Source organism: Dicentrarchus labrax, unplaced genomic scaffold (genome assembly GCF_905237075.1).
Source record: "Dicentrarchus labrax unplaced genomic scaffold, dlabrax2021, whole genome shotgun sequence".
NCBI lineage: Eukaryota > Metazoa > Chordata > Actinopteri > Moronidae > Dicentrarchus > Dicentrarchus labrax.
The window spans coordinates 4605525-4617487 of NW_026136724.1; the positions used below are offsets into that span (position 1 = coordinate 4605525).

At 44.9% G+C, this 11963-nt stretch overlaps 1 protein-coding gene across 7 annotated transcripts in view; it reads left to right on the forward strand.

Annotated features, from left to right (window-relative positions):
• The window catches only part of sbf1 (SET binding factor 1), a 62454-nt gene extending 51396 nt beyond the window's left edge, over positions 1–11058 (forward strand). For 6 of the 7 annotated variants that reach the window (XM_051392720.1, XM_051392718.1, XM_051392721.1 and 3 more), the window contains 15 exons: positions 1–25; positions 297–434; positions 515–610; positions 906–980; positions 1506–1678; positions 1804–1980; positions 2058–2159; positions 2351–2536; positions 3823–3949; positions 4077–4207; positions 4342–4686; positions 5498–5703; positions 6063–6150; positions 6520–6651; positions 7212–11058. The exon at positions 1–25 is cut by the window's left edge and continues 172 nt beyond it. In XM_051392720.1, the coding sequence (XP_051248680.1) occupies positions 1–25; positions 297–434; positions 515–610; positions 906–980; positions 1506–1678; positions 1804–1980; positions 2058–2159; positions 2351–2536; positions 3823–3949; positions 4077–4207; positions 4342–4686; positions 5498–5703; positions 6063–6150; positions 6520–6651; positions 7212–7310 (2100 nt within the window). In that variant the 3' untranslated portion in view covers positions 7311–11058. The remainder of the gene's footprint in view (positions 26–296; positions 435–514; positions 611–905; positions 981–1505; positions 1679–1803; positions 1981–2057; positions 2160–2350; positions 2537–3822; positions 3950–4076; positions 4208–4341; positions 4687–5497; positions 5704–6062; positions 6151–6519; positions 6652–7211) is intronic. The other variant, XM_051392722.1, reaches the window with a different exon arrangement.
• The last annotated feature ends 905 nt before the right edge of the window (positions 11059–11963 follow it).

The following is an 11963-nucleotide window of genomic DNA, read 5'->3' on the forward strand; positions in this document are numbered from 1 at the left end:
AAGTCCCCGAATGCCCCTACTTCAGGTGAACAACCAAAATCTATAGTGTTGAACCTTTATGTTACCAGGGATTGTTGCTGGTTATTTGTTCCACTCATTTCAGAGGAGGAGTGGCCTGTAGTGGGGTAGAGGTCCTGATTATAAACTGTTACTCTGACCCTAGTGATCAAAGATGCAAGAGATAGGGAGAATACATGTTTCTGTCAAGAACTGCTGTCGTAGCTGAAATGACCCTGAAAAAGGCATTGGTTGCGGGAACCATAAAGGTTTGTTGATGCCTTTCGTTCTCCATGCAGTTCCCTCCCAGGCAGACTCCACCAGTCTGGAGCAGGAGAAATACCTGCAGGCCATCATCAGCTCCATGCCTTCTTACAGCGAGAGCAGCGGCAGGAACACACTCAGCGGCTTCACCTCCACACATATGAGCACCTCCGGTGAGTGAACACACACTGACCCAGTGCTCACTGGGATTGTGGGGGGGGGTCACAGAGTTGATGATTTCTTCTGTCCACAGACTCCTCAGATAAGCTCAGGCAGCCCAAGATTGGCGCTCTGATGAAGCAGGTGATGGGTACCAAGGACGATGTTCCTGGAACCTTCAGCAGAGGAGGTGAGACACTTTTGTGTGTGTGTGTGTCTCGCTATTGCTCCTGTAGTTTCTGTTAGCTTTAGTTACAGTCCTGGTTTCAATACAAACTGTGTGAATTGTAGATTTATCTATTACTGAAACTGGGACCAGGAGGATGATGAATGAGTTAATGCATCCCTTGTAGCTGTAGTATGTGTGTGTGTGAGAGTGTGAGAGACAGAGAGTGTGTGTGAGAGAGAGAGAGAGAGAGAGAATGATCCATCCTCCACTGTGTGGTGTTGTTGTTTAACGGGCCGTCTTTGTCGTTTGACCTCAGCTCTGGGTCAAAGGGCGAAAGTCATCTCCCTCTCCCAGCCCAAAGTGTCTGGCAAGGCCAGGAACCCTCCTAGAGGTACAGTAGGCCCCGCCCCCTCCCCTCCTGTCTAACCAATCAGATCTATTTCCCAGTAGCGTCACTGTGTTTGCCGTGGTTCCTGACTGATAGTGTGCTGTCTCTGCGGACTAATGGACTCTGTTATTGCTTGTGTTTAGCAGAGAGCTGCTGTATGTGCATGCTGCTGCTGTAGCAGCTCTGCTGTCTGACGTCCTGTTTGTTGTTTCCTGTTTGATTCTTCTTCTCTCTGTTGAATGTCAGCGGCAGTCAGAATCGACTGTTTCATCAGAATGTAGCTGTCATTGAGCCAGATGTAGCAAACTGGACCGGGTAGTGTTGTGCCTTGTTTACCAGCATGGCTATTAGCAGCTGTGGAAGGTACACACATCAGTGTTTTTAAAAGATCATTCCGCTTTATTACAGCTTGGCTTGAAATTAACTGGAAAGATCCTTTAATTGCTGTGTAACAGATGAGGTATGATGATTCAGTGTCATGGTTCCCTTGAAGATTCTATATTTTCTGTGTGTGTGTGTTATTTGCAGGTAAGTGGGGCAGTATCCGGGGCAGCGGACGTCTAAGTGCCTACAACCCAGACGTGGGGACACGTCTGGCAGGGAAAGAGTCTCCACAGCCCAACGGAGGGCCGAGCGAGGCTCTGTTTCTCCGCCAGCAGAAGGCCTACCTCTACATCATCGGAGACAAGGCCCAGCTCAAGGTAACCAGGGACACGCTAAAGAATGTTTAGAGAGTCTGCTGTGATTAAGGAGAGAAGGAGTGTATGGATCCGCTCTGGAATGAGGTTCTGGTTGGGAGTTCTCAGTATTATCTTGTTGTGTTCAGGGAGGGAAGCAGGACTCGTTCCAGCAGTGGGAGGTGGTTCCCATCGAGGTGTGTGACGTGCGGCAGGTGAAGAACAGCTTCAAGAAGCTGATGAAGGCCTGCGTGCCAAGCTCCCCGACCTCTGACCCCAACATGAGCTTCCAGCGCTGCCTGGAGGAGTCCGAGTGGATGGCTCTGGTTAGTGCTTGCTGCTCCAGCCTGCTTATTTTGTGAGCTGTAGTTTTTAAACTAACTCTGCATGTGTGTGTGTTCAGCTACACAGGGTGCTGCAGGTGTCCGTCCTGGTGGTGGAGCTATTGGATACGGGTTCGTCGGTCATGGTCAGCCTGGAGGACGGCTGGGATGTCACCACGCAGGTTTGACTGACACTCAGAAACATTATTGCTGAGAGCTGATTCCCTGTAGCGAGGCTCAGTGTGACACACTGTTTCTGTGTGTGTGTGTGTGTGTGTGTGTGTGTGTGTGCCTGTGTGCGGGTGTGTTGTGTGTGTGTGTGTGTGTGTGTGTGTGTGTGTGTGTGTGTGTGTGTGTGTGTGTGTGTGTGCAGGTGGTGTCCCTGGTGCAGCTGCTATCTGATCCGTACTACCGAACCTTTGACGGCTTCCGCCTGCTGGTGGAGAAGGAGTGGCTGTCGTTCGGGCACAGGTTCAGCCACCGCGGAGCGCAGACGCTGGGCAGCCAGAGCAGCGGCTTCACCCCCGTCTTCCTGCAGTTCCTGGACTGTGTACACCAGGTGGGTCAGCAGCGCTCCGTGTGAGGTCAGAGGTCAGCAGAAGGACAGTGCCGACAGGATGATTTCTGACTCCAGGAAACCACTGAATGAATGTGACGTACAGCTCAGTTTTCTGGTGGACATCCTGCTTTCATGGCTGCCATTCAGATATGCTTTCTAACTTCTAGAGATCAGACTCAGACATAATAACAAGTTTGTTTAAATATAGCACTTTTAAAAGAAGTTAACTGATTAAGTCCATGTACAAGGAATGTGCACTTGACAGGATAATTGCAAAGTGCAACTAAACACACATCAACAACACAGTATTAGTAAGAGTGTATGATATATATGTCTTCACTGAAGGTCAGTGACCCGCTGTTCTTTCCTCATACTATATATATTTATAATGCCCTGTGTGTGTTTACCTGTGAGCCTGCCTGTATTTCCTGTTTTGCTGATTACTGACGTGAGTTCTGCCCTCTTATCACACGCAGGAAGTGTGGTTTCATTTAGCTTCAGAGTTCTGACCACCGCTAAATATTCTGCTGTCCGCCACATCGGAGCAGATGACCATGTTACAGTTGTTTCCGCTCTCTGTGCTGTATGAAAATAGCATCTTTATGAAGAATAGAAAGAGAGGCATGGTGCAACTGAAATCGACCATTTCTACTGGTAGCCATTACACATGAGGGCTTTTCAAACTGCACTGCCCAGAGCTAAAAGCAGTCTTAGACCCTTCTTAGCCCCAGGCTAAGATAGCTGTTAGCACTAGGCTAAGAAAGCTTTCACACTGACACATTCCTGGCGCATTCTAACCCCAACTTGCTGTAAACATTAGTCACGTGTTCCAACCCAGGGCTAGTACAAGTGCAGTGTCAATCATATGGCCCCTGCTTAGCCCTGGGTTTAGGTTAACTCTGGGTTAAAAGTGTGTGTACACTCTTATCCCAGGGCTATGCTTAGAATATGCAGTGTGAAAGGCCCTATTGAATGGATTTCTTATAGAAATCTGTTAAGTAATAAATAGATGACATACGGTAGAATGTGTACAAGCTTTAGTAGTGTCACTGCAGTGGCTTTTCCTTTGAAAAGACCACTTTTGTCCTCAGAGACAAACAGAGTTTTAGAGGATTTGTAGGTGCCTTGAAACCTGCAGGAAATCTCCACCTTAAAGCCAGTTTATAGTTCCTGCATCCAGGTCTGTAGGGTTCTGTGAGACATACATTACTTCATCTGTGCACACTGGCTGTCAGCATCCATTTAAACTGTAGCCCTGACCTGTTTCTCTGCCCCTCCACCCTCAGATCCACCTCCAGTTCCCCATGGAGTTTGAGTTCAGTCAGTACTACCTGAAGTTCTTGGCCTACCACTACGTGTCCAACCGCTTCCGCACCTTCCTGCTCGACTCTGACTACGAGCGCATAGAGCTGGGTAAGAACATTTCAGAGTCCACAGGGTGTGATTTATTCAGAGCAACTGTAACACTGCCTCATAAACACAGTCATAGATACAGCGTGTGTGTGTTCCTGATGAGTCCTGTGTGTGCGTGTGCGTGCAGGAGTGCTGTATGAGGAGAAAGGTGAGAGGAAAAGCCCCCAGGTGTGTAAGTCTGTATGGGACTACATCGACAGACTCAACAAGAAAACGCCCATCTTCTACAACTACATGTTCTCTCCTGAGGATGAGGAGGTGAGCCCACTGCACTCTCACCCAACAGGACACAACACGTACAAACACACCTACCAGCCAACATTTAACACATTTACGTTTATTCAGTCATCATCAACATCATAGGAGCATTGAAACACAATGCTGTGTTCCAGGTGCTGCGGCCGTACACCTTCATCTCTAACCTGAAGGTCTGGGACTTCTACATGGAGGAGACTCTGTCGGAGGGGCCCTCCTACGACTGGGAGCTGAGGGGCCGGCAGGAGCGCGTGGCAGAGGAGACGCCAGAGAAACCCGACACCAGCGGCCCCAAGTCCCAGCGCCACATTGTGTGGCCGTGCTACGACAGCCTGAGCAAGGTGGTGCCCGACGCCATCACCAAGCTGCTGCAGGACCTGCAGAGTCTGGAGGCGGAGCTCGGCCAGACGTCTGAGAAGTGGAAGGACACCTGGGACAAAATCAAGACCACGCAGAGAACTGAGACCAAACTGGAGAGCAAGGTGAGACCAACGGCTTCATTTTAGCACCCAAAAAGATCTCTCTACTGAACTGCACAGGAATACAGTAAATGTTCTGTTCAAGTACAATCTTTTGTAAAAACTCTTAATCTGAAGATCAGGTTGCAGATCCAACACACTGAAGTTTTGGATTTCTGAGTGAACAGATTCTCAGCCTGTAGGGAACAGAGTTCAGAGTTTCACTGACTCCATAAACAAAACCATCTGTTAGTCTTTCCAACAATCACTGATGCTGATTTGGTAGAAATAAATTCTTAATTCACAGTTAGAGTGGCGTTAGATGAGAAAAACAGCAGCTTCAGTCACATCTGCTGAGGACACCATGACTCCAATCTTTCTTTTCATCAAATAGTTTGCTGCTATATTAATGTTTGAAATCTCCAGCACCACTTTATCTCTCTTTGCTCCTCCTTTCCACGCTGTATGCAGCTGTGTGTCAGAGAGCAGCACATTGTTACTGATCTACAGCCATCAGCTGTGTCCCCATGGAACCAGTGTATGTACACTGAACACCTGATTGACAGGCTGTTTTAAATTGAATGTTAAGATGAAGACAGATGGTGGTAACAGTTTTCCACTGACATCTTGTGGTAGAAAAGCAGAATGCAGTTAATTACATAAAGGACTGTTCCGTGCTGTCTGTATGTGTGAAGTACAAATACTGAAGCTTTTGGATTATTGGCATATTGTTGAGTGGAAATGGCTGAATTAAGTGAGTGTTTGAAAGCATTCCCACTGGTTCATTGGTTCAAACTCACTGAAGCTTGTCCTTCCGTCTGTCTTTCCTCTTCAGCCTTCGTTCTCCAGCTCCTTGCTGATGTCGTCCAACCTGAGCCACCAGCGCCGTTCTCAGGGCGTCTACCTGCAGGAGAGCGGCGTGGGGTCCTCCATCAACCTGGCTCTGGAGTGCGAGGCCAGCGCCACCTCCACGCCTGTAGCCGGTCGGCCCAGCACCAGCACGCTCTATAGCCAGTTCCAGAGCACGGAGAGCGAGAACAGGTTTGTACTCCTGGCGCTTTACCAAGGGACTGAGAGGAGAGCTGGTCTGTGTGAGGATTTGTAGTGTTTTTAAACAAAGCCACCCTGCTCCAGCGTCCCTGAGAAAGACGCCACATGGCTCACTGCTCTTTGACGGGACCATCTGTAAGTGACAGATACAACTGAAAAGAAAACAGACACAGAGGCTTCATTTGTATACATTAAATAAACTGAGACATCACTTGGTGTGTTGATTTTTCCACATTATGTGTGTGAACAGTTATAAGGTAACGCGGCTGTTTGGTTCAACAGTTGAACTATTTTTCAGAGAAATCCAATATCAAACATGTCTTCATTTTAGTTTGACTCTCTCCCATCAGGAGTTTTGAAGGCATCCTGTTTAAGAAAGGGGCGTTGTTGAAACCATGGAAACCACGGTGGTTCGTGTTGGACAAGACCAAACATCAGGTAAGATGGAGGGGTGCTTAGGATGAAATTACTTATAGAGCAGAATATTTTTATGGCAGCCTGTCATAAGGTTGGATTTGAGCTGCTGAATGTTTCTAGTAAAAAACTATTTAAAATGAATTAAAAAAATTAGAATTTATTCTTGAGGTTAGTAATTTTTCTTAACAGCATGGTGGGGAGAGTGACACTTGGCACGGGAAGTCAGTTAATTAAGGGACCTTGCGATCCTGGTACCATTTTGAATCTTAAGAATACATTACAATAGGTATTTGCTGTTGCCCTGTGGCCCACTATGAGGTTTCAGATTTGGCACTTCTTTCTTAAACTATTAAGAAGTGTCTGTCTCTAACAATGTGTCCCTGTCCCCAGCTGAGATACTACGAGAGCAGGCAGGACAAGGAGTGTAAAGGAGTGATCGAGCTTGCCGAGGTGGAGTCCGTTATTCCAGGAACGCCTACCATGGGAGCGCCAAAAAACATCGAGGAGAAGGCCTTCTTTGATGTAAGTTCACATTCACTTCAAGTCACTCTGAGCCTGTCTACACCTGGGATTAACATGTGTCTTGGTGATTCGATCACAAGTGGACACTTCTAAATACAAGCGGAAACGCCCACTCGAACCACTTCCTGAGGTGGTCTGGAACGCATTTGACCACATATCTTCTATAGTGTAAACGCTAATGCATCCTGGGCCACACAGAACGAACGCCTACTCAGCTGACGTGCTGTAAGTACACAGAGCATGCTGGGCTGTTTTACCTGCTGAGATAAGCAGCAGATGTTTGTGAACATACAAACCGTCTGTTTGAGTTGATTTGACCGCTGAACTAATGACTGCACTACCCCCAGACTCCCTTAAACACAATTTTGGGAGTTATTGAGTGAGGAGAAAGTCATGCCACCAGATTATTGTGCCACGTATAGCAGTCAACAAGTGAAACCAGATAAACACAAACAGCTGAATTCCTCTCTCTCGCCTCTTTCTTGTCACTCTTCAGCAGTCACTATCATTTAAAGGCAATTAACCATGGTGGAATTCATTTCTTTCCTGTCATCTTTCAGCTCAAGACGACCAAACGAGTGTACAACTTCTGTGCCCAGGACAGCATGAACGCCCAGCTGTGGATGGACAGTGTTCAGAACTGCCTGTCAGATGCCTAGAGAGGAGGCGGGACTCTTTAAGGAGCAATGCAACCAGGAACGAATGAGCAGTGCTGCGGCACCTGACGGACATCGCTGCCGACCAATCCCAGCGGACTGGGAGAGGGGAAGGGGCCTTTCACCACTTAAGCTCTGTTCTGTTCGCTAGTGTTGAACTAATAACCTTGCGTCACAACGTTTCAGTGTTTTTGTTATAAAAATAAGAAAAAGAAAAAAACAAGTGTCCCTGAAGAACCACTCGCTGTCGTCTCACCAAGTAGCTGCAGCCTCCCACCTCCCCGACAGTCTGACCACTGTGTGCGTTCGATGTCCGTACGCACACAAACAATGCATATTAAAGCACGTCGTTGCATTTCTGGTGGCGCCCTGCAGCTTGGACCAGCATGAAGATCTTTCCAGACCCTCCAACTGTAAACCACAACCCGCTCTCCCCCCTACTAACCCCACTCTCCCCTTTAAGACACTCCGAGGAGGAATGACGGAGGAGCTGCAGTCGCCCATCGGCCCGGCTACGTACAGGACTCGGACTGCTCCGGAGAAAGATCAGAAACACGCACTGGTGGGTTGACGGACCAAAACCCTGAGGAACACACAACGCCGACCGCCAACGCTCATCCTCCTGGTCCTCAGAGGTCTCTGCTCTCTTTGCCTCTCACTGCCTGGTGTCGCCCATTCGCAGTAATAGTCAGAGGACGTTTCAGAGGAAGTCGAGTGTGTTGCTGCAGCTGCAAGGGGAAGGGAGGGAGGGGGAGGGGAGGGCTCCTCAACGGTTCATGAAGGATTTCCTTTACTTTTTTTGTTTTCCAAAATCTCAAATTTTTACCAGAAAGAGATCAATGCCCACCAGCTGTCCTCAGCAGGTGGTGATATACTGTGAAAGCCATGAATCAGTCGTAGAGATCAAACCAGGAGAGCCAGTTGGAGATTGGAGCGTGTCAGGTATTGAGTGTGTCGGTGAACTTTCACTGAGAGTGTTTACAAAGTAGACAAAACTTCCCTCACTAAGCTAAACTCTTCACCTGTGTGTTTTTAATCAGTACAACCACTATTAACATTCAGATTTTTAAGGGATGCTGAAGGAAAAAGGAGGGATTTATTTTGTAGTGATGTCTTAAAAAACAATCTATAGAAGGAGATCTGGAAGGTAGGAGATAAAGAGGAGGGATACTAATGAACAGAGTGATATTATGGGATGCTTTGGAGAGACCACAGTTTTTAGAGATGGACATTGACTCACCACAGTGCTCAAAGTGTCAGAAACTGGATGTTATTTAAAGGAAAATTCTGGTGTTTTTCAACCTCCATCTATTATGACTATGAAGAAAGTAAACACAGAAATTAGCCCCCATATATTAGCTATTGTGGCTAACAGCAAGCTAGTTTGGTAAGCCGGGCATCCAGCTGCCTGACCAATCGAGCTGTATGGTTAACCAACTTGTATATTACCCATTGATCTACAGAAATACCAAACATTTATTGCTTATCATTTCACATACAGGAAGATAATTGATAATTGATAACATATGCTAACTTAAGATGTGACGATATTTGTTTTATCTTTTAACCGTCTTTAAAATGTAGGTTTTGACGGAGGATTGTTCAACTGTTATTGGAGCACAGAGCAAAAAGAGGCGGGACATAGGAAGGGTCAATTATGAAAGTAAGCCTTGGGTAGAAAAATCCCAGGATTTTCCTTTAATGACAGGTAAAGTCATGCGAACGTCTGAGAGCTGGTCACATACAGTGTGTCAGCTGTGAATGTGATGCTGCTCAGACGCACTTCCACCAGTGTCGATACCAGTGTTTAAGTTTAGCACTTGTCACTGTCTACGTCGGTTAGATTTGTAGAGAAACAGTACGTTTAGCTGGAAGGTTTCAAACATCAAGTCACTTTTTTTATTTTAAGGTCAATGGTTTTTCAGACTGCCTCCCCCCACCTCTATTCACCCCTCTCCTCCACACACACAAACCACTCTGACCCACACTTGTTAACACAAACCCTGCTATGTAAAATAAGGTTCTACTGCTGTCTTTGTTGAACATAAAATTTGAAATTGTAGATTTTTTTTTGTGTCTAATAACTCCTTTGTATATACTACTCCAGATTTGTATGTAACGTTATGGTAGTAATTTATTTAACTTGTCTCCTCAGTAAGAAAGTTCCTCAAGCACCACTTTATTTTTAAATTAGGAATTCAATGTGCCATTTGTTTATTTCTGTATTAATGTGACTAATGCTCTTTTTTTTTTTTGAAAAATGTACAAGTAAACCCTCAATGTCTTTTTTTTTTTTTGTTAAACATGGTTACTCAATATCAGCTGTTAATGTTAGAGTGGAAATGGTGTGTTAGTGGAAGAGGAAGCCTCTGGGCGGTTTTTTAAAGGCTGGTTGGATTTTACTGTGTTGCTCGCCCACAGTGGTGGGATGTTCTGGACGAAGGTTACAGTCATAATAAATTTCACACATATTAAGTCTTCCTGGTGCTGGGTTCTGCTGACTGGCCTGCTGCTAGCTTAATGGACTCCTGTTGTATTCATTAAATTGTGACGAGTTAGGGCACCTAAATGTGCAGTATGTCATTTAAAATGCGCGGTGTAGTTAAAATATTAATCAAAGATGCCAAACATACTAATATTATTTAATAAAGTATTATTATCTCTGGTAAGTTTTGGGGATTTGGTGCATTCACAAACCTTAAAGGGTAAAGGAAGGGCAAGGTTTTAATGCACTCTCTGGGCAGCTCAGGGGTTGCACCTGTAACCACACCCAAGAGTGATGTCATGGTGTACTGTCATACCCTTGCGTACACTGCATCACATCTGCAGCAAGGCGAGAAGTAGGGCTGCAACTAACGATTATTTTCCCTATCGATTTGTCTGATCAATTCAAAAAATAATAAAGAAATGCCCCTCAAGTCTTTAAACCTGTTTTATATGACCAACGGTTCAATTTACTATCATATAAGGCTAAGAAAACCAGCCGGAACAAGAGAATTTTTGGCATTTTTGCTTAAAACGATTATTGTTGTGGTGTTGCGTCGCTCTTTAAGTTCAGTGGACAATCATAGGATGGTACAAAAACCTTTCCTGTGAACCATAAATCCAAGTTTTAACTGTCCAATGATTGTCAGGTTCTCACTAAATATTCTACTTTTTTTTTTTAATTGATGTGATCTCCTGACAGTAGCTGCCTGATCTACTGTATTAAGCCTGATCATAATGTTACAGAACAAGCTAAAGTATCTGTAGGCTCCTGTGTTTAACTGCCTTCACACCTACAGGCAGATGCACTGAATCATTCCTGTGTCGGTACCAGCATCCATTATTAGTCTGCTGGAGGTCTAGTAAGCAAGAAAAGTCTACAGCCAACATCATGATCATATATCCTAAAGTTTAAGGTGACCTTGTGCATCTTAAAATAATCTCCCCCCGAGGAACAGACGGACCAAAGTGACAGCAGGAACTGCTGCCGCAGCCAGAACCCGCCTGTGGGAAGACTCAGTGTGTCCTTGTGTTTTGACTGCAGTCTACATCCAGTTAGACCCAGCTCATCTTTTCACTCTAGTTTACTCATCTCTCTGTGGTAACGCTCTACAACAGCTACATTAACCACAACAATATGACATAATCCTTTTTATTTATTTTGGTTCCTTTTTTTAAATTAGAAATGACTTTCTGAGCCGGGTTATGTTGTCAATCATGTCAATATAGTTTTTAGAATCCAAATAAACTCGTGGGTTTAAATGTTCATCTGTGTTGTATATTGACTCATTTCACTTCACATAACACTCCACATACCAGTTATTGTAGTTTTATAATACTATTTCATTTTTTATTTGTTTTCAGTTAGTTTCCAGAGAGGGTTCACTTTTTATTATTCCAAAAAGTTTTAGTTTTTCTTAATTTCAAACACACCTCAGTCTCTGTACACCAATGCCTCCTCATGCTTGTTAGTTTGGTCAATTTTGTCAATAGAACAAAAAAGAAAAATCTAAAACTAAAGATGTGTACATATTTGATTTTACTTACGCAATAGTTTTGTAAGTACATAATATTGTTTCAGTAAGGATTTGTTTTGATTTGTAGTTTTTATTTCAGATAACTAAACATTTCTTTTCACACCTAGATTTAGATTTAAGTTATTAATGAGGTTTATATTTGTATTTGGGGGCCTACTATCATAGGTTTACATGCTTTTAAGTTAAAAAGAAAAACACATTATTTGAGTCATACTTGCCATTGCTGCAGCACCTCTTTCCACCCTGTCTAACACTCAGTCTGAGCTCCTCCCTCCCTGAGTAGACCAGTCTGCTCCAATTGGTCAGTTCCCACAAGCCTGAGCACGCGCCGCGTTTCTGCTTCAGCACCGCTGTTTGTAGCTATGAGCTAAATTAGCTAACTTAACCGCTGGGTGCTAATCAAAGTTACACAATGTTTCCAAGAAAATTCATTCCTTCAGTTTGACTGTTTAACCCGTAAAACAGACTTTGGTATAATGCACAAACACACTCCAGTTTTCCCGTCATTGTGAGGACAGTTCTGTAACATTTCCACTGAAAATAAAGTGATTACACCGGCTCTGTCTTCCTCAGATGATGGAGACATTGTGCTGGTCTGTGAAGTGAACAACAGAGCAGTTCCCGCTGTGTCTTA